A 24,036-nucleotide genomic window follows, 5' to 3' on the forward strand; every position below is an offset into this window, starting at 1 on the left:
GGAAGGGCAAGGCGGTAACCATGCTGAATAATATTCAGAACTCGCTCTTCTTGAGTAATTGTTTTCCAAAAAGGGAGGAAGTTGGAGAGCCTTCCTGCTACCTGGGATGTATGCTCCTTTATGATGGTTAGAGCGGAAGGTATGTACATGCCCGCAGGGGAGTCAAATAGACTTCTTTTGCTCTTGAGCAGAATTCGAGGAAGAGGGAGGCCCGATTTACTTTTGGGTCTATAGCTTCTCTTTTTAGAAGAATAGTAAGATTTAGCAGAAGTGGCCGAACCACTGTTTCCTTGTTTATGTGGTTTAACTGCATTCAAACTTTGGTGATATGGTTGTTTCACTGAAATTGAGCAAATGGTTCTAGCTGCTGTGACACTGGTCTTACATTCTTGTAGGACCTCATCTGTAGATGATCAAACAATGTTTTGCCATCGAATGGAAGGTGGAGTACTTTCTCCTGGATATCCTGGTGAAGGGAAGAGGCAGATAATTATGTGTGCCTGCGCATGCAAAGTGCACTAGTAACTGCCCTTGAAGTTGTGTCAGTAAGGTCTTGAACGACTTGAAGGTGTTGCAAGCAGCTTCTCTGCCTTTAGAAATCCAGAATAAAAAATCGTCCGGGGCTTCCTGAGGTAGCAAGTCAGTGAAGCATTCAAGATTTTCACAATAAGGATATTAAATCCCTCCAGAACTCTAGTAGTGTTAACCTGCCTAAGTTGTAAGGTAGAGGTGGTGTAAGACTTACCTTGGATCTCGCATGCTTTTGCATTTTTGTAAAGCACTGAAGCTGGAGATAGAGGAGGGCCTTTAAACTTTGTGTCAAGGGCAGCAGAGACTACTGCTGATTGAGCTGCAAGATTGCCCATTAGTATGAAGGGTTCATCCTTAGGCACCTGGTATTTGTTATCTAGGGCCTTGGAGATGTGAGGATTGGAATGTGGCTTTCCCAAACTAGCTAGAGCTTGCTCTAGAACGGACAATTCCTTGGGAAGTGGAACCTTTGACTGCTGAGATGGCATTTTCCCCAAAACACCAGCCTTTTCAGGCTTATCCTTTGGAAGGATTTCTAGTGCCTGCATGGATTTAGGCACAATGTCATGGAACACTTGATGGTGAATGAGTAGTGGCCTCCTCTGAATATGAGTCAGAGTCCTGTGAAATGTGTTTTTTTTGGGAGGAGGAGCAGTGTCCTCATTGTCCACTGGTACCATGACAGGGTCCGGAAAAGGATCAATGGGTTCCGATCCCCGCGTTAACACTTTGGGAAGAGCTAGGTAGAGGGTCTTCTAGTCTGATAGGAGAAGTAGAAGAGTCAGCCATATTAGGCAGTAGGCTAGGAGTGTAGATGTTCAACACAACGGGACTAGGTACCTGAATGTTGGTTAGAACCAGCTGGGGTCCAGGTTGTGATGGTACAGGTGTAGGTTGACCGAAATTGTCCTCAGACTGAGGAGAAAATTGAGGCAAAATGTGAAGAGACTGAGCTCTCACAAAAGTGCTGAACAATTATTCTGGTGGAAACGTGAAAAAATGTTGAAAAATCAAAGTCTTCCGAGTCAGAAATTAGAGTAGAATTATCCTTCTGACTCTCGGGTACCAAGCCTGAGACAGAAGCCACGGGAGATTTCTTCCGATTGTGCTTTTTTGGAAAATTCCGTACCGGGCTAGATCTCGAATTAGAGTGCTTATGCCTCTTATGAGAGGACTTATGAAAATTCCTCGGTAATGGGGAGCTTGAAAGCTCAACTGCAGTAGAAGACTTTCGGTACCAAAGTACCAGAGGTTTTGCATGCGGAAGCCGACTTGGCTTTGTCCTATATAGGGGAATCAGTGTGGACCGAATCAACCCCAGGGGCGCGGGCCTCTTTGCACGCAACCTTGCCTGTTCAGAGTACCGAGGCAATAGAGGTTTTCCTGGTACCGTTGTTATTTTGACAGGAGTAAATAACTCTTTCGGTACAGGGTGGGTCTTTTGAGACCCTTTCCCACCTAGAGATACTAACACTTTCCCACCTAGAGGTAACGGTGCTTTCCCACCCAGAGGTACTTTCAGGTGAATAGGCTGGGGGTTTCCCCCTGAACGGTCCTGTGAAGTCTCCGGAACTGGGTACCTACGGCCAGTGCCAAAACTAGTATCTCGCCTGAAGGTATAGTCCCCCCCTCTTACTGATGTTAGCCTCCCTCCTGTTCCGAACAAAGTCTGTGGTCTGTGGTTGCCTTCGGAAATGGAGAGAAGAAGAGTCCGCAGACACTTCGGGTGAATTCCACAGCAAAAGATGCAGGTACTTGCTGGGTGATGTATACCCAGACAGCGGACGCAGGCATGGTGGGGATCCGGCATAGAAAAATGCTTCCGGCAACTAATGCACTACCTGAAACCTGTTGCATACGACATGCGTAGAGGGAGGCATCACAAATTCACAGCGCAGCAAAGAATTCGACCCGCCCAGTAGGTGGAAACACAGGAACTGGGTGTGGAACATTGGTGACATGAGGGTAAGGTGTGGGCCCGGCGTGCAGACAGAGGCACGCGTGGCATAAACCCTTCCCCTTCCAAAATTTTTAAAGTGACAGCAATATTTTTCAGCCAGCGTTTCTGGCCCACTTGCGGATGCAGGTGTTCCCAATCAGTTGGGCATGAGGAGAGCCAGGACGATAGAGAAATATATATATCCCCATAGTGGATAGCTACCCATACACAACCCTATATTTTAGTTAATTTGTTCCTCCTGCATAGTACATTGTGTAGGACTAGTCGAGAATTCCATGGTGGACTTTCTAACATTATTGGTGTCATGGAATGCCTCTCTCTCTCTCTCTCTCCGGAACAAGTGAAATGGATTTGCCTCTTCTGCCTGAAAAGATCTTGAAGACATATCAGGGAGCGTGGGAGCCCCTCTACCGAGAACTAACATGGCTGAAATAGCCAGTTCTATGGGATATATCCACCCACAAGGGTCTACAACCACGTTTTAGCTCACCATACCCTTCATAAAGAAGAAATATCCATTTGCAGATCCATCTGGTCCCACACAAAGGCAGTCCAGCACTGAAATGCTAGGCAATACCCCTCTGAACAAGGGTACCATCAGCAACTACAGACATGTGTTCTCGCCTTGTTGGGCCTCCTCAGTGAGATGTAGCTGAGGCTCTCTAAAACACAGTGAGGATGTGGTATGGATTACCCTTAAAATATTCAGTTAAAACACCCAGGATTTACAAAATGTACTAAAGTGTGTGAGCCCATCTACATCATTTGCGTGAATACATCTCCTTGATTTCTAAACAGAGCCAGGGCTACTGTTTTATATAAGTACTTATTGGGATGACAACGTTTTTATTAAATGCAGTGCTCTACAAATTCAACCATATTACTCAGGACTCCTGCAGCAAATACATTTCATATTGTTTTACAAATCAAGACAATACATAAGATCAACACATTTCATAAGATACACATTTTCCATAAACATCTCTGATGAATCCTACATAGACCTCACAAAGACCCTACCTAATGTCTCCTCCCTGGTGGACAGGGAAAGGCAGACGCTTCCTGAGCCTAACCCTGGGGGTGATAATGCCGGCAGGATGGAGAAGGGCCCCAGGGGAACAGGGGACTCTGTTGGGTGAGATGCAGCATGCATCTTCCCCAAGGAAGGAAATATCATTGGTACCGGAATACGTAATGACTTCCTGTCAGAGAGAGTTGTTATTTTGCCAAGCTAACACTCAATGTAGGTGAAAACAATCAAACAGTTATGTATCGGGAGTAAGTAAACTCATTTTAAAATCACCAACATTTATAGAGATGAAAGCTCCTATGATTCCCAGGGGAATAATGAACATGAGTCTTTAAATATTACTAATTTAGACCCTAAAAACTATCATTTATCACTAAAGTCAAATCCTTTATTGAATCCTTATGTTACTGCTTTAGGGGGATACAAATAAGAGAGAAATGAACTTGGTATTGGCATTTCCATTAGAAACGCTGATTTTTGACATTGTGGATTTTAAGTCCCACAATGCCCAAAGTACTAGGACGAAGATGAGTGCTGCAGAGGCACACGACTGCACGTTGCAGCCTATTAGTGGTAATTACCAACACCTGAGGGAGACTGGGAGGCATATAAGGCCTCCTCAGTTGCAGGTCGTAGAGAAGAGCAGTACTAGGAGGTGGAGTAGTTATGGAACCCCCACGTGGCAGCAGAATCGTAAGTTAGTTGAGAGCAGAGATGCTGGGACTAGGTTGTGCGCCCAACGGTTGTCGGTCCTGGGAAGGTCTCTTCTGTCCAAGACCTTGTTTGCAGAGGTTGCACAGTAGGAAGCACTGGATTTGACAGCTTTCCCCCTGAGGACTGCAGCTGCAGCGGTCGTGCAGCGGGAAGCGCTATCTGAAAGCGTTCTCCATTGTCACTTGGGCTCTGGTGGCAGGCGAGAACCGGAGTGCCACAGGAATGAGGAGAGATTCTTTATCGACTGGTGCTGGGCCGCAGGAAACTCAGAAGAAGAGGTTGACGGGCCATGCAGGAAAGCAGAAGCAGAGGACCTGGAGGCAGCAAGGTTAACTGACTAGCACGCCAGATCCGGTGACTAGTAGATTGTGACACCGGAGTGCTATGTTACTGCCCACTGGCCAAGTCCAGAGGCCTTAACCGTAGAGATAATACAGAATAAAGTGTAAGAAGAAACATCTTTTTGAATACTGAACTCATATAAAGCAGATTCATGATTCTTGTGTAAACCAAACAGACACAAAAGCGATAAGGTGGCAGAACAAGCACTTAACCATTAGAACAGAAGGGCATGATTGTATCTATGTAGGACAGATTGAAGGCCAGTAAAAAGAGGGGGCAATACCCACACCACAGACAAAAACATTTATTTCCAGTACCAAAAGAGAATCATACCAAGGCAAGTTATAAAGAACCAACATTGCCAAAGCCACGAAAGGGCAACTGAGAATTCAAGTGTTTGTAGAATAAATTGCCCATATATAAAGGAGGTCATAGGGAGAGCTGGATTAAGCCCACATTGCCAAAGCCAAAGAAGTGTAAGAGTCAGAGAGAACCATTGTCAGCATGCGGAAGTTGGGAAACAAGAGGGACAGGAGGGCTGTTCTTCTGACAGAAGTCACTGAGGAGTGGAGCACCACCTGCATTGCAAAACAAACATCGCCAATGTGTTTCTTGTTTTCCCAGAAGACATACTTGAACTTGATGTTCTGAAGCAAAAGACATTGCTAACTTGTTGGAGGATAACCTTAACCACAGAAGTACTTGCATTTAGTAGTTTAATTCTGTCCTGGCCGGAGAGTACACCCGGGCATAGGACATTATAGTAGTAGCCCTGGCAGGTGAGTGGACCAGGTGGAAGTTATTGAAGTACTGTGATGTGATCAAAAGTTTTGAAGAAGAAGTAGCAGAACCAATAAGTAAGTTTGTGTGAACTGTTACTGAATCATGCTGACAAATTATTATTGCTGAAGCAAGTGTGAACTGCTGCAGAAGCTAAGTGTTTTGTGAGTTGTTGCAGAATTATCCTGACCAAGACATTTTTGTTGATCCTGCAGAACTTTGAAAGTATTTTCGGTTTATGAGAAGAAGTTGTTTTGGCCTCTTTGTCACAAGTGGAAAGAGGAACATCTGGTTGAAATTTAATGTACTGTTGGGTGAACTCAAGTTGGAACATTTGTTATCAAATTGGAACCAAATGTTGAATAGAATACTGCATAAATCTGGGCAAGGGGAATTGACCAAGATTATAAGGAGAGACAGTTATCAGGTTGTGAACAGACTGTTATATTTGAACTACCATGTATTACCTTATTAAATTGATATATGTTTAAGTGTGATGGAAAGAAACCTTTTGTTAGCGTGTTTATTTTTGTTTATTTTAGGCAGGGATATCTTCGCCAGGGTAGGGATAGTGAGGCACGTATCCAACCTTTTGAATCAATAAAATACCATCTTTTGAAAAATATTCACAAAGTTGCCTCACATTTCTGACCCCTCACACATTACTTTATATAATATACAATTCAAAATATATACATATATGATCAATAAAAACATTCATGTGCTTAACCTAGTGCATAGGGGGGTTAGTAAACATGAAGAAAAAATAAACATTCACTACATTACATAAAAGAACAGCCACAGAGAGCCGGGATGCCCCCTATTCAAACTCTTCATTAAACAGGACCTAGTAATCAGTTCTTATCAAATTCAAGAGAATCCATCAGAGAACAGAGCCAATTCCTCTGTGCTCTGAGGAATAGAGGGCTTAGAAATATATGTTAGGAGGCTTTTGTTACGAAATTATGTCAACTGAAAGAAAAATCCTCACACACAGCCCACACAAAAGTATGTTCTTTTGTTCTGTCAAATGCTTTTTTCAACAATACAGTTTTCCCTAGAGAGAGAAATGACAAAGTGATGTTCTTTCTATGGATTCTTTTCCTGCAGTTTGCTCATCTGATAGGTATTCCCTCCAGCTTTGCTGCTTCGGGTAATGTTCGACAGGGGGCGTTGTGGACCTCGAACAGGCTGTTGATCCATCTTGCTCGGCGTCTGGTCGTCGGATCCGGACGTGACATCAGGCGTCATATAAATATCACATCACTACGCCCCAACCTCAGTTCCCCCCTTTTTTCTCTGTGCGCCACACACTGCATAGGAAAACAGAGAGAACAAACCTGCTAATAAGCCCTTCAGAAAGATTTAACTATAGACCTCCGAAGGAGGGACAATTGAAACAACACTACAAGTAGCATTAGAAAAATCTTTGTTTTTAAAAACTGACATGAAGACAGAAAACGGACACAGAGGACAATCACCAAGTCAACGTGAAAGAAGATGTGTGCCAACCACCGGCTTTCTGAGCAGGGATGGATGGGAGAGGAGATGAGGAATCTGTGCGAGAACAATCCATAGAAAGAACATTACAGTAAGTAATTTCTCCTTCAATGGATTGGCTTTCTCGTACAGAGTCCTCATTTGATAGACTCCCAAAGCAGTAAATGAAATTAGGCGTGCAGAAAGTTACATCAAGAAATTTTGCAGCAGTGCCCTGCCATAACGTGCATCAGTAGTACAAGCCACATCCAGACCGTATATCTTCGCGAAGGTATGCAGAGAAGACAATGTCGCTGCGCAGCAAATCTCCCGGACTGGACTCCACTCTGCAATACTATTGATGTTAGACTCCCCTTGTCGAATGGGCTTTGATGCCTGCTGGTAATTCCTTCTCAGGGGACTGGTAGCATTCATATATGCAGAAGATAATCCATCGGGATAAAGTCTTCTTGGTAATGGGCAGGCACTTACCGGCTAAGGAAAAGGCCACGAAGAGCTAGTCAGCTCTCTGGAAATCGGCTGTCCTGGCGACATAATAACTCAACGCCCTCTTTGGGTCTAGCCGATGTAATCGTTATTCTTGCTTTGAAGGGGGCATAGGACGATGGAAGACCGGAAGGTCGATGGTGTGACAGGTGCAATTCGGAGACAACCTTGGGGAGGAAGCCAGGCCTTACCCCGAAGAAACTTTCTCCCGGAAAAACAGAGGAAGGGTGGCTTACAGCCTAAGGCCTGTAGTTCACTCACCCGTCTGTTTTCAAAAGAGAGAAGCTGTAAGGGACAAGAGTGCATAGGCTCAAAGGGAGCTGCCATCAGAAATATCAGAACCAGATTAAGGTCCCAATCCGTGACAACAAAGAAACTTATTTACAAGGCCTTTCAGGAATTGTGCCATTGCTGGGATCGTAAAAAAATGAACCTTGATCCGGGGATCTTTTAAACACAGCAAGGCCACCAAATATCTTTTGACTGTGGTGACCTGAAGGCCTGCAGAGGTCACCACAGAAGGATGGGGTCAATCTTGCGTTCCCTGCACCATTCCTCAAGTCGTCTCCATCTGCATGCGTACAGAGATCTTGTAGATGGTCTGCGTGCAGCAAGCAACACCTCAAGTACTTCCTCTGCGAGGTCCCAGTCATATCTCATCCTATCAAGAGCCATGCATGTAGGTTAAGGGATTCCGGGGTCGGAAGGAGTATCCGGTCTTCCAGCTGGGTTAGGAGATCTGGATGTCGAAGGCACGCAGTGAGGAGGACGGATGGACAGAACCAAGAGGTTGGAGTACCAAGTTCTCCTTCTTCATTCTGGGGTGATCAAGATCATAATCACTCGAAACCTCTTCAATCTCCGGAGAACCGATGGAATGACGGGAATTGGAGAGAACGCGTAAAGGAGAGGGAAGGCCCAATCCACTAGAAACGCATCCCCCAGTGCAACGTTCTCTGGAAATTCCCTCAAGCAAAACAGTTTGCATTTCCTGTTGGACCCAGTTGCGAACCGATCCACTGCTGGGGCACCCCAGTGAGCAAATACCTCCTCCAGGACTTTCTGGTTCACTTCCCACTCGTGCGAGACCGTGCTCTGCCTGCTCAGAGCATCTGCAAGTTGTTCTCTGTGCCCACCAGATTAAGTGCTGAGAACCAGATCCTATTCTCCAGCAACCAGAACCAAAGCTCCATTGCCTCCGTGCAGAGTGGGCAGGAGTGCAATCCACCTTGCTTGTTGAGATAGTGAATTGCCACTGTGTTGTCCGTTAGAACGGGGACATGGTTCCCCTGCAGATACTGGTCAAATACTTTCAGAGCTAGCCTGATAGCTCGCAACTCCAGCCTGTTGATGTGTAACCTGGCTTCCGTCGTTGACCAGAGGGCGCTCACTGAAAATCCTCGCAGTGAGCGCCCCAACCCTTCAGAGACGCATCCGTGACCGCTCAGGTCTGGGGCCAAGGAGGTCAGAAGGGGTCCCCAGCCAAAAGACTGGCAGTCCGTCCACCAGGACAGGTCATGGACCACTTATGCGGACCCCCTTAGGAGATCCAAGAAAGCACTGAGGTACTGAGACCACTGATCCCACAGTAGCCATTTCAGGGATCTCATGCGCAACTTGGCCTCTGGAACTAGAAAAATGCAGGAAGCCATGAGTCCTAGGAGGCGGAGGAAGGAAGCCACTGATAGAGTGGCATGGTTCCGGGAACAAGTCGATCATCTGTGTCAAGCTGACTACAATCGCCTCGGGAGGGAAGGCCTTCCCCACCCGGTTGTGTAGGACTGCTCCGATAAACTGGAACCGCTGGACTGGTGTCATGTGGAACTTCTTTAAGTTTAGGGAGAAGCCCAGCTTGTGCAGTAGCAAGCAGTTGTCCTCGAAATGGGACAAGACCTGCACTATAGACTCCCCTTTGATCAGCCAGTCATCCAGATATGGAAATACGTGGACCCTGGATCTCCTGAGGTGAGCAGCATCTACCGCCATGAGCTAGGTGAAGACCCTTGGTGCGGAGGTTAGACCAAAGGGAAGCACTTGAACTGATGGTGCATACCTCCTATGGTGAACCTTAGGAACTTCCTCTGCTTTCGATGGATGGGCACATGGAAATAAGCATCTGTAGGTCTATCGACACAGACAGTCTCTCTCATAGTCACCATCCTGAATTTATCTTTCCTCAATAACTTGTTCAAAGCCCTGAGTCCAGAACGGGACGGATACCTCAGACCTCTTCCCTTCTTGGGTACCAGGAAACACCAGGAATACAAACTTGATCCTCTGTGCCCGGATAGTACCTCTTCCACGGCACCCTTCAGCAACAAGGCTCTCAGTTCTTCCTGGAGCTTCTGTCCCGGTTGGATTGGAGGTGGGGGAGGTCTGTCCTGTGGTTTTCTTACAAATGGCAGACAATAACCCCACTGAATGAGCGGTATAACCCAGGCCTCAGACGTAATTCCTAGCCACTTGAGAAAATGCACCGTCAACCATCCTTCAACTGGTCAGCTGTGAGATGGGAAAATCAAAGCGGCTTTGAAGGCTTGGTCGTCCACGCCGCTGACGCTGTTGACCTCTAGAATCCCCTCTGCCCTTTCCGGAGCGTAATAAACCATTCTGCCCTTGGCTGGCCGGTGGGAGCTGCGCTCTCCTGCCGTAGGTAGCATATCTCCTGTAGGCCTGTGCCCTAGAGGCGAAGCTAAACACAGGTTTGGCTGTCTGCGCAGCTAGGCCTAAGGATTTGGCAGCTATTTTGAATTCCTTAAACTTCTCTAAGGAATCGTCAGCTTTCTGGACGAAAAGATCACCCTCGAAGGGCATGTCCAGTAGATTCACTTGGACATTAGGCAAAAAACCAGAGGTTTTTAAGTAGGCTTGCCTTCTTAGTGTTATGGCTGACAGCAGCTTTTTCAACTACTATTCATAGACCAAAAGAGTATTTGGCAAAACGGCTTGCCACATTAGTAGCTTTTAGGGCCATGCTACCTGAAGTGAATTCCTTCTTCGGTAAGGCATCTACTTCTTTTGCTTCCCTGTCGGGAGGCAGAGTGGATGTAGAAGATGCAGGCCTAGGAGACCGTAGCTGCCTGCATAACAAGCCCCTCCCGGGAAGGGTGAGAGGAGAGGTATGGAGGGTCTCCTCTAGCCGACCTGTATTTCCCAGAAATGGTAGAGCTGACGGGAGGAATGGGACAAGGGTTTTGCCACATAATTTCGAAAGGATCGGCAATTGCAGGGTTTAAAGGCATATTACGTTCTGTGGTAAGGCCTTCATCTAAAATGTCTGTAAGGTCATAACCCTTTACAGGCGACACTGATGAGAGCAATCCCAGGGTTTCAATAACCCTTTCTACAAGAGCCATGAATTTAGAGGTATTGTGAAGATAGGGCTGGGACTGCTGAAATTCGAGGTCTGGAGAGGTGTCCAGACTGCTGGCGTCCTGGAGGCCCTGAGCCAGTTGCAAAAGCTGATTCTGGTCATCAAAATATTGAACCCCTCCTGAACACAAGTAAATTGGGTCAACACCCCCCTGGTCATCGGCGTCATGACCGCCAAAGATACCTGCCATGGTATCGAAAAATTTGGAACAGGGTTGCTGGCTGAAAGCTTTCTCAACAACCACTGACGTCGAGAGTTTGTCTCTCGGCGCTGATATAGTGGATGTCCTTGGATGCACAGGGTTGATCCGGCTTCCATTGGATCTCTTTCGGTGTCGAAATATTTATTGGCACGGACATTGTTGGTATCAGGGTACTAGAGGGGTCGGGTATACCGAACACCGGTCTTGGCTCCAAAGCCTGCTGCATGGGGGGGGAAGCTGCACTGACTGCAGCATGCTTCTTGAACATTTCAAGCATCGAGGATTTCAAATCCTCCCACTCTTGGCAGGTGGTAGGCCCAGCCAACGGCTTACCTTTATCCGTCGACGACTCGGAGTCCCTGAAGCCTTTTTTCTTTCAGGAAGAGGACAAGGGAGAGTGGCTTCTCAAGTGGGGCCATTTCTTCTTCCTCCTGTGTTCTTTCTCGGGTACGTGCCCCTCAGTTTCAGCCTCCGAATACCGTACCGTCGACCGCGCCAGTGAATTTGAAAGTGGGCGACCCAGTGCAAGTTTTGCAGCTCAATCGCAAAGGCATTTAGGTTGCACTTTGGTGCACAACGGACACCAGTCAGTCCCGTGACCTGTGCCGAGGCACCAGAGACACAACTCGTGTGGGTCAGTGATGGACATCTTGGTGCCACAATTGGAAAACCGTTTGAAACCTGATACCCGAGTGACTGACATCTTCTATCGAGGATTTTGAAATAAGTACGTTTTCTGATGATAACTTTGAGAGAGTTGAAGTTCTTTGTTCCCAAGTAGCGTGTTAGTGCGTGGAAAAAAGGAACTGAGGTTGGCCCGTAGTAACCTGGTATTTATACAACGCCTGATGTCACGCCTGGAGCCGATAACCAGATGCTGAGCAAGACGGATCAGTGGTCCAGCCGAGGTCCACCACGCCCCCTGTCGAAAATGTTCAGAATCAGCAAAGCAGTAGGGAATATCTATCAGATGAGGAAACTGCGGGAGAAAGGCAATCCGTTGAAAGTGTACTTTCATAATACTCACACAATCCAGCCTCCCAAATCTTCTGGTAAACAAGTGTTTTGTGATTATATGGAACTATTTCTTGAAATAATCAATTCCATGGCAGTGATATAAAAAGAAGCTACGGAAGAATATCTGAACAAAGTTTTTCTCTTGTGTTTTTCCCATCCCTTCCCCTTTTTTCTTACATAGATTAATGGTTTTCGGTCAATGTTTCTTTTAAAATATACATTAATAAAAATATAAATATAGCTAGGAATGGTCATACACTAATTTAAAACTAACTCGAGGAAGCTCACTGGAGATCTCTTTAGAGGAAGAGATCATACAGAGTGGATGTTGGCAATTGTGTAGCAAGTCAATGTGGAAAGGAAAAGCCAATATGTAACATTGTGCCAAACTTGAATATGAATGGCAGTCTGAACAAAACACCACACATACAGCATTGTAGTTACACATATTGGGTTGTGGTTGAGAATTTAGGATCCTACTGCGCGACTTATATGTTTAATGATGGATAGGATGTGGTAAATGAGTGCGCTTGAGCTGAAATTGTAGTGTTGATGTGGAGTATTATTGCCTTTTAAATTATTTTGAAATTTTACAATTGTGCCTAAATATTTATGTACATGTACTAAGATTAATACTCTTACACAAATCTGCCAAATCGTTAATGGCAGAACTGGTTTTCAAGAAGTAACATTTCTCGGGGTCCAGCGAGTGCAAATTCAAAATCATATACATAACTATGGAATTACGTTGCTTTAAACCTCAGGAGGGGGGTTTATTTACATTTGGCATTTCATTAATTTAAACCACAGGAGGGGGTTTATTTACATTTGGCATTGCATTGATTTAAACCACAGGAGGGGGTTTATTTACATTTGGCATTGCATTGATTTAAACCACAGGAGGGGGTTTATTTACATTTGGCATTGCATTGATTTAAACCACAGGAGGGGGTTTATTTACATTTGGCATTGCATTGATTTAAACCACAGGAGGGAGTTTATTTACATTTGGCATTGCATTGATTTAACCACAGGAGGGAGTTTATTTACATTTGGCATTGCATTGATTTAAACCACAGGAGGGGGTTTATTTACCTTTGAGATGGCTTTGCTTTAAACCGCAGAAAGGAGATTTGTTAGCTTTGGGATTATGTTGCATTGTACCTCGGTAGGGGGCGTGTGCACCCTTGGGATTACATTGCCTTGAAACTCAGGAGGGGGATTATTTGCCTTTGGGATTATGTTGCTATTAGCCTCAGGAGGTTCATTTACTTTTGGATTCTGTTGCTCTGAACCTCAGGCGTGGGCTCGTTTGCCTTCAGGGATTACATTGCTTTGAACCTTGGGTGAGAACTGGGGTTATGTCGCTTTAAGCCAATGGCATGGGGGTGGGTTACCTTTGGGATCACGTTGATTTAAACTGGGCTTGTTTACTTTTGGGATGGCTTTGCTTTAAACCACGGAAGGGCGATTGGTTAACTTTGGGATTAAATTGTTTTGTAGCTCAGGAGGGGGCTTGTTTACCTCTGTGATGATGATGCTTTAAACCACGTGGGGTTTGTTTACCATTGGAATTACATTGCTTTAAACAATGAGATGGGGCTTTTTTACATTTGGCACTGCATTTTTTTAAACCACACGGGGTGGGGGCGGGGGGTTGTTTACTTTAGGGGTGGTTTTGCTTTAAACCGCTGAAAGGAGCTTGGTTAGCTTTGGAATTATTTTGCTTTGTATCTCAGAGGGGGCTTGTGCACCCTTGGGACTACGTTGCTTTTAAAACTTGGGAGGCAGCTTGATTACTTTTGTGATTACATTGTTATGAACCTCTGGAGGGAGCTTGCATACCTTTGGGATTACGCTGCTTTAAAACAATGGCAGAGGGTTTAGTTGCCTTTGGGGATATGTTGCTCTTAATTTCAGGAGTTTGTTTCTCTACATTTGGAAGACCGTTCTTTTGAACCTCAGGAGAGGGCTTGTTTATCTTTGAGCTATGTTGCTTTCAAACATGGGGACTTGTTTACCTTCGTGATTACGTTAAATTGAACCTTGGGAGTGGGCTTGTTTACCTTTGGGATTACGCTGCTATGAATTCAGGGGGGCGATTGTTTAGTTTTGGGATTAGGCTGCTTTGAAGCTTGGGAGGGGGCTCGTTTTCCCTTGGGATTATGTTGCTTTAGACCATGCTTTGGGTCAAGATTACCTCTGGGATTGCGTTGCTTTGAACCTCGGATTGGAGGTGGTTTATGTTTGGGATTAGGCTTCTTTGAAACTCGGGAAGGGGTTTGTTTACTTTTGAGTTTACTTTTCTTTGAATTTTGGGAGGGGGCTGGTCTGCTTTTGGGATTACATTACTTTCAACCTTGGGAGGGCGGCTTCTTTGCCTTCATGATTATGCAACTTTGAACCTTGGGAGGGGGCTTCTTTGCCTTCATGATTATGCTACTTTGAACCTTGGGAGGGGGGCTTCTTTGCCTTCATGATTAGGCAACTTTGAACCTTGGGAGGGGGGCTTCTTTGCCTTCATGATTATGCTACTTTGAACCTTGGGGGGGGGGGGCTTCTTTGCCTTCATGATTAGGCAACTTTGAACCTTGGGAGGGGGCTTCTTTGCCTTCATGATTAGGCAACTTTGAACCTTGGGGGGGGCGCTTCTTTGCCTTCATGATTAGGCAACTTTGGACCTTGGGGGGGGGCTTCTTTGCCTTCATGATTAGGCAACTTTGAACCTTGGGAGGGGGGCTTCTTTGCCTTCATGATTAGGCAACTTTGAACCTTGGGAGGGGGCTTCTTTGCCTTCATGATTAGGCTACTTTGAACCTTGGGAGGGGGGCTTCTTTGCCTTCATGATTAGGCAACTTTGAACCTTGGGAGGGGGCTTCTTTGCCTTCATGATTATGCTACTTTGAACCTTGGGGGGGGGGCTTCTTTGCCTTCATGATTAGGCAACTTTGAACCTTGGGAGGGGGCTTCTTTGCCTTCATGATTAGGCAACTTTGAACCTTGGGGGGGGGCTTCTTTGCCTTCATGATTAGGCAACTTTGAACCTTGGGGGGGGCTTCTTTGCCTTCATGATTAGGCAACTTTGAACCTTGGGAGGGGGGCTTCTTTGCCTTCATGATTAGGCAACTTTGAACCTTGGGAGGGGGGCTTCTTTGCCTTCATGATTAGGCAACTTTGAACCTTGGGAGGGGGGCTTCTTTGCCTTCATGATTAGGCAACTTTGAACCTTGGGAGGGGGCTTCTTTGCCTTCATGATTATGCTACTTTGAACTTTGGGAGGGGGCTTCTTTGCCTTCATGATTAAGTGGCGTTCATCCCCTGTTCCAGGCACTGAAACGGGGCATGAAGGCAATTAGCACCCTGAGTTACCAAAGCGGTAATACAGGGTGGTAAAACTTTTTTTTAAAAGGATTTTCCTTCATACGTTCCGCTGTAGGAAGGATAAATCCCTTTCCAAGAGGGTCGCCATGGAAAGGAAAGGCGGGGCCTCCATACGGAGCTCCTCTTCTCTTTCCGTGGTGGCCTGGGGAAGATGAGAGAAAGGTGCGGTTGCAGCGGCGAGGGCCGCCTTAGCCAAAATAAGGTGGGGGTGTAGGGGTTCGTAAAGATCAAATTGGTTTAAACCACGGGGGGGGGCTTGTTTACCTTTGGGGTTACTTTGCTTTAAGGCAATGGGAGGGGGACTTGTTTACTTCTGGATGACATTGCTTTAATCGTTGAGAGGGCTGGTTTATCTGTGGGATTACGTTACTTTAAACAATAGAGTGCTTGTTTCTTTGTTTACTTTTGGGATCGAAATGGTTTAAACAACAGGGGGCTTGTTTACCTATGGGGATTACATTACTTCAAGGCAATGGGAGGGGGCTTCTTTCGGGATTACATTGCTTTGAATTTCGGGTGGGGCTGGTTTACGCTTGGGGTTACGTTGCTTTAAACCTCATGAGTATTTTTTTTACCTTTGTGATCACGCTGCTTTAAAGGCAATGGGAGGGGGGGAGGGCTAGTTTACTTTTGGGATTACATTGCTTTGAACCTCGGGAGAGGCTTTTTTACCCTTGAGGTTATATTTTTAAGACAATGGAAGGGGCTGTTTTTTTTTTCTATGAAGATCTGGACTAGAAAATAACTTTTTTCCATAAATATTAAGTTCTGATTTTTTCAATTACATTTCAGCGATTAAAACTTTGAAAATAACAAAATTAACAAAATATATCATAAGAGGCGCTAAGCAGAAATAATCCAAAATCAGTCCCACATGGGTAGGCACCAGCGCTGGCAGTCCGGCTATATGCCAATGCCCCTAAACCAGCCATGCCACATTCTCCGTGACAATGCGGCTTTCTTTGCAATCCAGTTCCAGCACATGCTGATATGGAGGTTGGGAAGTCATGCTCATTTGTTTGTATCATATACAGGGGAGTTGCACGCATTGGAGTGAAAACTGGAAAGGTCAATTTTCTACCTAGTTCTTCTCTGTGCTTTCTTCCACTGCAATCATTACCAAGGAGATCCTGCCAAAATGGTACCCTTTAGGTTCATCAAGGATCCTCATTGTAAAGGAGGCAATGAGAAATGAACGTCAACAAAAGCAAAGAATGCTGGGGAACAAGGCGATAGCATGCAGCAGGGACACAGGCAGTGAGCGAAAGAAGGGAGAGGGAAAGGCAAAGGCAAAGGAGAACTGCACAGTGAGTCACAGTGCCGGCGGGATCACCATGCTGTAGGCCTGGCTCAGGTCTTCTTTATCAGGAAGACTTGCCTCGGATGGAGAGAGAGAGAAAGAAAACTCAGGCAGTCAACGGGCAACTGCAGCAGCTTACCTTGTGCGGCACATCCTGCGGTTCCACGGGACGCTGCATAGGGGGCGTCTGAGAGTCCGGTAATGAATTGAGTGAGATCGACTCCATGCGGGATTGCGGCGAAGGGTCTGACTTGTTGGAAGCCACCTTGTTTTTGGCAAGGGGGGAGTTTTGCTTATTCATCCTCGAACGTTCCTCTACCTACAGCAGTAACAATTAAGCCATTACTTAAACAAAATGCTCTCCCCCTGTCACCTTGCAGTAATTTCTAAATCGGTGAGTCTTCTGTTTCTCACGCCTCCCCCGGACACCAGTGATAACCAGTTGGATTAATGGTCATGGACCATGCACATGGCAGTTGCGAAAAGTTACTTACCTGTAACACAAGTTCTGCAACATAGACCTTTCTTTCAGATGTACATGTGTTGGGACAATCCTAAGCAAAGATGGAAAACTACAGCAGGGTATTGCTGAGGTCCATCAGATGGGGTGTTTAGAAGGCAAGGGAAGTAACAGTAATTTCATTATAGAAATGACCACTGACTATTTTGGCCACTTCAAAGGCTTAAAAAGGAAGAACATTAGTTAAAGGGTTACCAGATCCGGCAGCATGATAGGGGAATGCATATGCCTGAATATGGAAAAACTCCTCTACGATGGATCCTGAAAAACAATCAGAACTGAGGCTAGTCTGCTGGGGCTGTGCCAGACTCTCAGTCTCCTTAGGTATTATCTCAAAGGCTCTTTTTTAAAATGAACGTATGTAGATAGCCTCCAAAACGACCAATCAAACACTAAGCAGAAGGATCCAAAGTGGTGGAATACGAGGAACAACATATCCAAGGTAAACTTACAATCTGTGCCTTTCCGGCACACAATACAGAGCCAGGCAGCCCAGTATTACCTGGGTATCCAGCATAACAAGGTTATTCTTTTCTGCGTCTGCACATACCCTCTAAGCACAGAGTACTATGGCCTCCTACCCCACTCCTCTGGACATAGAACACATCACTAGCAATTTCCCACTCAGCCAACAATCAAACATCTACTCGGGCAGAAGAAATTAGAATAATGCTTCACCAGGCCATGGTCAGCAGTAGTACACTATAAAGCTTTATGAAAGGACACTCTGTGGCTTGCTGATCCTATACACTGCAGAAAGCCTCTGAGGACGTTCAGCCCTAAACTGATTTAACCCCAGAATCTACACAACAGAAGCTGTCTGCGAACACGTTTTTAAATTAAAGGACAAAGTTTAGTTCAAATTAATTTTTGCTAAACTTTAGCTTGGACTCAATTGGGGCAGGTTAACATAAACATGAGATTATAAGCGTATGTCAGCTTTCCCTCAAAGAAATGGAACACTAATTAATGTATTTTGCTCCATCTGGAGCTAATCAGTGTGAGATGGTTAACATGGTTCAAGAGCAAGGAAATGTAAATCTTCATCAACCCCACACAACCCTAATATTCTATGAAAAAGGGACCAAATCACTCTAATTCGTACTAAAATACAACACTGCCCATCACGATCTCATACTGACCCTGAACTATATCTCAAGGCGCTGATGTATGCACAATTACACAGAGACAAGTACACATGACTTACTTTTAATTCTGTTAAGAGGGCCACCTCGATTTAAGGGCAGTGCTACCTTAAATGTGACTGTCAACAATAAGGGATGAAAAGTCTCACGTTATCAGGTGCTGAAGACGAGAAGCACGGCAGAGAATGGCATAGCACAAATACGGAAATGGCCAGTTTGAGTACTGACTATAAAGGTGAGGGCGGTGGACACGTGAGCTCAGCCATTACCCTCCCTCCTCAGACTGACGCAAGTGCTGTTATTCGGGTGACTGTGCTCCACTCTCCCAGATAAGGGCGTTGTTGAGTTCAGGGTTTGGCCACAAATGACTCTGACACTCCGGTGAACTGTTAACTTATTTACTTAAGTTTAGGTACACCAAATACAGTTCTTAGAGTCAGGTAAGTAAAAGGGGACATGGGACACCCACCGGCATCCTCTCTCAGGGCTTACATCCTTGCAACTAACAAACCTTGAACTCACTCATAGATAAACATTCTAAGCCCTGCATTCCATCTCAAGATTCTAGTCACTTGCACCAGATGAATGCAAAGTTAATCACAACACATCTTTCCTCTATAGGGACAACAACAAGAACAGTAAAGTATTGGTGGCAAGATCAATATTTCATCAAAAGATTTGTCCAGTAAAGTCCCACGTGAAAAACAAAAGATTATTCAAAGCATTTCATATATAACCACAACCAATTCCAAAAGGTTTAGACCCTGTCACCACTTCAAAATCTATTGACATTAACATCAATGTCCATCTGTGGATTAAAATTAAAAGTCCACCTGTGGAGAGAACATATTAATATGCCTACATAGAACAGCTAATGATGAACACTGTTAGCAACTTAATAACTCTAATGAAGATTTAATAAACACTCAAAACCTTAATATCTTATTTCACTCACACATCACCGCATAAATGTCTACCAACATATGCCAAAACAATGGCACCAAAGTCTAGGAACAACATTTCCCTTTTTATACAGACAGTGTAATGGACAGTAGTCCGCTCAATGGTTCACCACAACCATTGCACCTTTTCACACATGCAACACATGTAATGGACAGTAGTCCGCTCAACGGTTCACCTCAACCATTGCACCTTTTTACACATGCAACACATGTAATGGACAGTAGTCCGCTCAAAGGTTCACCTCAACCATTGCACCTTTTTACACATGCAACACATGTAATGGACAGTAGTCCGCTCAACGGTTCACCTCAACCATTGCACCTTTTTACACATGCAACAAATGTAATGGACAGTAGTCCGCTCAACGGTTCACCTCAACCATTGCACCTTTTTACACATACAACACATGTAATGGACAGTAGTCCGCCTGTGGAGAGAAATATGTTAAACTACATAACTCAATTAAAGAGAGAGACATGTACCTACAACATCACTCTAATAAACTAATATATATCAGCTCTAGTATCTCAACTCTAATCGCCAGCACCTCTGCATTCTCTCCTACTTCACCATTGCATAGAGAGTAACGGAGGAACACAGAGCTCCCATCCCCATCAAACTTCATAACTGAGTCACGCCTCCCGCTGCAGCACTCATGCCGAACTCCAGGACTCCACTCAAGCCAACCGCAGCAACCTTCGGTTCCAGTCAAAGGTAAGCGCTGACATCGGATAACTTTGTCAGTGATCTCAGCTGCCTTCACTATGACCAATAGCTTGTAGCCTTGGCGCAACAGATGTTTGCACAGTCCATGGGCCCCAGGCCCCTCCTAGATCCATTAACAACTTCCAACTCTTCTGAATGTTTGTACAGTCTCAATTCTCTTAAATGCTTTATGAGAGACTGCCACCTTGAACTTCACCATGCCAATGAATGAATGAACCTTGCTGCTCCAATGAACTTCACAGCTCCTTCTAATAACCATAAGTCTCACAGAGCCCACTGCACTTTACAGCAGACCGTTGTACCTTTCAACACTAGAACTTCTTGTCCCCACTGCCCTTTGCAGCACACCCTTGTCACTGAAGTGCCTCTTCACTCCCTATGCAGTGCCTCTTCACTGCCCCGTGCAACACTTCACTGCCCTCGCAGCGCCTCACCTCTTCACTGCACCATGCAGCACTTCACAGCCTCTGCAGCGACCACTCACTGCCTCTTGCAGCGCCTCTTGACTGCCTCTTGCAGCACCTCTTAACTGCATCTTGCAGTGCCTCACTGCCCTTGCAGAATCTCTTCACTGCCTCATGCAGCACCTCTTCACTGCCTCACGCAGCACCTCTTCACTGCCTAACGCAGCACCTCACTGCCCCTGCAGCGCGTCTTCACTGCCTGTCGCAGCACCTCACTGCTCTTGCAGCACTTCTTCATGCAGCGCCTCACTGCCTCTGTAGCATCTCACTGCCCCTAGCAGCGCTTCACTGTCTCTGCAGCACCTCTTCACTGCCTGTTGCAGCGCCTAACTGCCCTCGCAGCACCTCTTCATGCAGCGCCTCACTGCCTCTGCAACATCTCATTGCCCATTGTAGCGCCTCACTGCCCTGGCAGAACCTCTCCACTGCCTCATGCAGCACCTTTACATCCATAGCTGCTCTGTTATTCCAGTGCCTTCATAGCGCCTCTGTCTGGGCCTTTCTTGCCCCCTCTGCCTCTGTATCACCTCTGTCTGGACCTCAATTGCCCTCACTGCACTTGCAGTGCCTCACAGCCATCCAGCGCTCTTACCTGAGAGAGGATCACTTCTCAGAGGGGGGGGGGGCGGTGGGTGTCTCCTTTTGGTGCTGTCCCCCCAGCACAGCCAGATCCCATCCTCGTCGCCAGTGTTGTGTTCATTTTTTTTATTTTAAACTGTTAACTTATTTACTTAAGTTTAGGTACACCAAATACAGTTCTTAGAGTCAGGTAAGTAAAAGGGGACATGGGACACCCACCGGCATCCTCTCTCAGGGCTTACATCCTTGCAACTAACAAACCTGGAACTCACTCATAGATAAACATTCTAAGCCCTGCATTCCATCTCAAGATTCTAGTCACTTGCACCAGATGAATGCAAAGTTAATCACAACAGGCGTGAGATTTGTTGTGATGAAAACATCCAAACTAAATGCTAAATGATTGTTCCTGTCGCAGCTGAGCTATGTTTTCCGTTGTAGAAAGGGCTTCATTCCCTGTAATGCAGACGGTGCAGCCAGTATACACTTCAATGTCAGCGGCACCACCATATAAGCCAATCAGGACATGCCTATTGCTGGTTTCAGTATCTACTCTGTAAGGGTACTTGGTACGGTCTTGATCACCTAAGCAATAACCAAACTAATAAAAAAGATCAAGAGCAACAAGTAATAGACGATAGAGATAATTAAATTAATTTCTAATTGCACTTCACTTTGTCAAAAAGAAATAATTTTATTTTGTCAATATACATTTACACATTTCAGTGTTACGCATTATTTAGAAAAACATCTAGTTGCCACTCCGGTGTTCGCACGAGTACATCCACACCACACTAATCATGCATCTGTAATTTCCAATCAACTAACAGGCCCTTTACATTTAGTCAGGGCTTTCCACTGACACTTCAATTCCTATCTAATATTACACCCCATTATTTTTATACTGTGTGTCCATTTTTTTTTAACAACAAAAGTCGTCGACACGTGTTTTGGATAAACGAGAAACCGCTAACATAACCCTGACAGGATTCCTTTTTGAGTGTGCTCGGTTGGCTATGTTGGTACATTTCTTTTTGTACAAACAACAATTGCACAAACAAGAAAAAGGAGTCAGCATGGGAGCAACATTTGCCCCAGATGTGACCAATTTATATATGGCCAACTATGAAGAGATGTTTGTATCATATTACCAACCCGTTCTTCACACAGATCGTGGTATGGAAAAGATTTAAAGATGATGGGCCTCATTACGAGTCCGGCGGTAAAACTGACTGGGTACCGCCGGACTCGTATTACCATTCCGCCTCCGTGACTCCCGGAAATACAAGGGCATTACAACCCTGGTGTCCCGGGATTTGTGAGGCGGAATGGTGTTAATCCCCATTCCCATTGAGTTATATAGGACTCAATGGGAACAGGGATCATGGAAACAGAATCAGACCTGGCAGGTTTGACGCCTCCGCCTGCAGGAGTTGTGATCGCCCGGCATGGAACAACGGTGGTGCCTGGTATACCGCCACCGTTGTTTCCATACCGGGCGATTTGTAATGAGGCCCGATGTCTTTTTAATGTGGAGAGGATCGGTAGAATATATTGTTGAATTTCACATATGGCTGAATATGTGCACATGAAATATCAAGTTCACAATAGAATGAAGTCACAACTTTGTGAACTTTCTTGATCTTAAAATCTTCAAAGAAGCTGGCAAACTGTGCACAGCCCTGTCCAGGAAGCCCACAGACCACAATAGCCTTCTCCACTACACTAGATTTCACCCGGCGAGGCTCAAAATCAATCTCCCATACGGAATGTTGATCCGGATTCGAAGGAACTATTGAGATATAAAACACTTTCAACTACAGACGAAATGAAGACTAGATTTATGGATAGGGGATACCCGCGCAACACTGAAAAATAACCATAAAAGGGCAGCCAATACAAACAGACATCTGCCTGACCACACAAGGATAATATGTGTCACCACTATTAGCCCCATTAGTGATACAATCAAGAAAAGCATCAACAAAAATTGGTATTTGGTAAAGTAAGAAGGAACCCTAGAGAGGAAACCCATGTTTGTGTTAAAAAAAAAACTTCAGTCTGAGACAAAAATTGGTCCATACCTACCATGACACCAGCAAAGAGACGTCTATACTGAATACGTGGGGTCTGGCACCAGTAACTGGTCATCATAAATGTGGCAGATGTGCAGCCTGCCAATTTACAGGGAAAAAAACGATTTGAATATGGCCAAATCAAAGGGGAACTCAGACACCATACCAACGGTCAGACAAAAAATGCAGTATGCATTATGTGTCCTTTCAATTTGATGTAGGTGGGGAAGACCACCAGTCCCATCACACAGCGCATCTCTGAGCACAGATCATGTGTCAGAAACAAGGTCAGCGATAAACCACTGATGAAACATTACACCAAGATGAGTCAAACAGATAAAGAGCTGGCTGGTTCACTTTACAAGCTCTAAAATTGCATCCACAGGGAAAGAGGGGGTGGAGGGGCAACATAGCAGCTCTATTACATAAATTAGAGCAAAGATGGATCTCTCGAGTGAATACAGCCAATCAAGGACTCGACATTTCAGTTGAGCGGAATAACCTAATATTCACGCAATAGACGTGATGTGATGTGTTCGATAAGATGAAGGGCCGAGGAAATAGATACATTCGAGCCCCATTACGCAACCCCTCAGGTCTTACAGCTAAACAATGGATATCCAGTTATGTGCTGTTTTGAACCACAAAGTAGAGTAGAGTTTGGTTTTAACTTGGGAGATGGTGAGGAAATTGGGGGTAAGCCAATGCCTAAAGCGTCCCATGATTTGTTCATTATCTTGCACCATTTCCCTTTTCGCAGTGTCACTTCGGTCGGTTTAGCCATGAGACCTGCCTTTGCACACACTAACACAAGTTCCCTAACACACCCTCTCGATCCAGGGGATGTGGTGAGGTTGGGGTATGTGGAAATTCCTCATTCATGGTTCGGAGAGAACGATAACCAGTGGCGAGCATCTGGAGGTGAGTTTTCTATGTCCATGAATATGA

At 45.4% G+C, this 24,036-nt stretch overlaps 1 protein-coding gene across 8 annotated transcripts in view; it reads right to left on the reverse strand.

Annotated features, from left to right (window-relative positions):
• MINK1 (misshapen like kinase 1) overlaps nt 1-24,036 on the reverse strand; it is a 2,066,166-nt gene that overhangs the window by 518,636 nt on the left and 1,523,494 nt on the right. For 7 of the 8 annotated variants that reach the window (XM_069644001.1, XM_069644014.1, XM_069644008.1 and 4 more), the window contains one exon: nt 16,756-16,935. The exons of the other annotated variant lie outside the window; for it this stretch is intronic. In XM_069644001.1, the coding sequence (XP_069500102.1) occupies nt 16,756-16,935 (180 nt within the window). The remainder of the gene's footprint in view (nt 1-16,755; nt 16,936-24,036) is intronic. 8 annotated transcript variants of the gene reach the window in all.

The sequence above is a fragment of the Ambystoma mexicanum genome, chromosome 1p (genome assembly GCF_040938575.1).
Source record: "Ambystoma mexicanum isolate Mex_15411 chromosome 1p, UKY_AmexF1_1, whole genome shotgun sequence".
In the NCBI taxonomy this organism is placed as follows: domain Eukaryota; kingdom Metazoa; phylum Chordata; class Amphibia; order Caudata; family Ambystomatidae; genus Ambystoma; species Ambystoma mexicanum.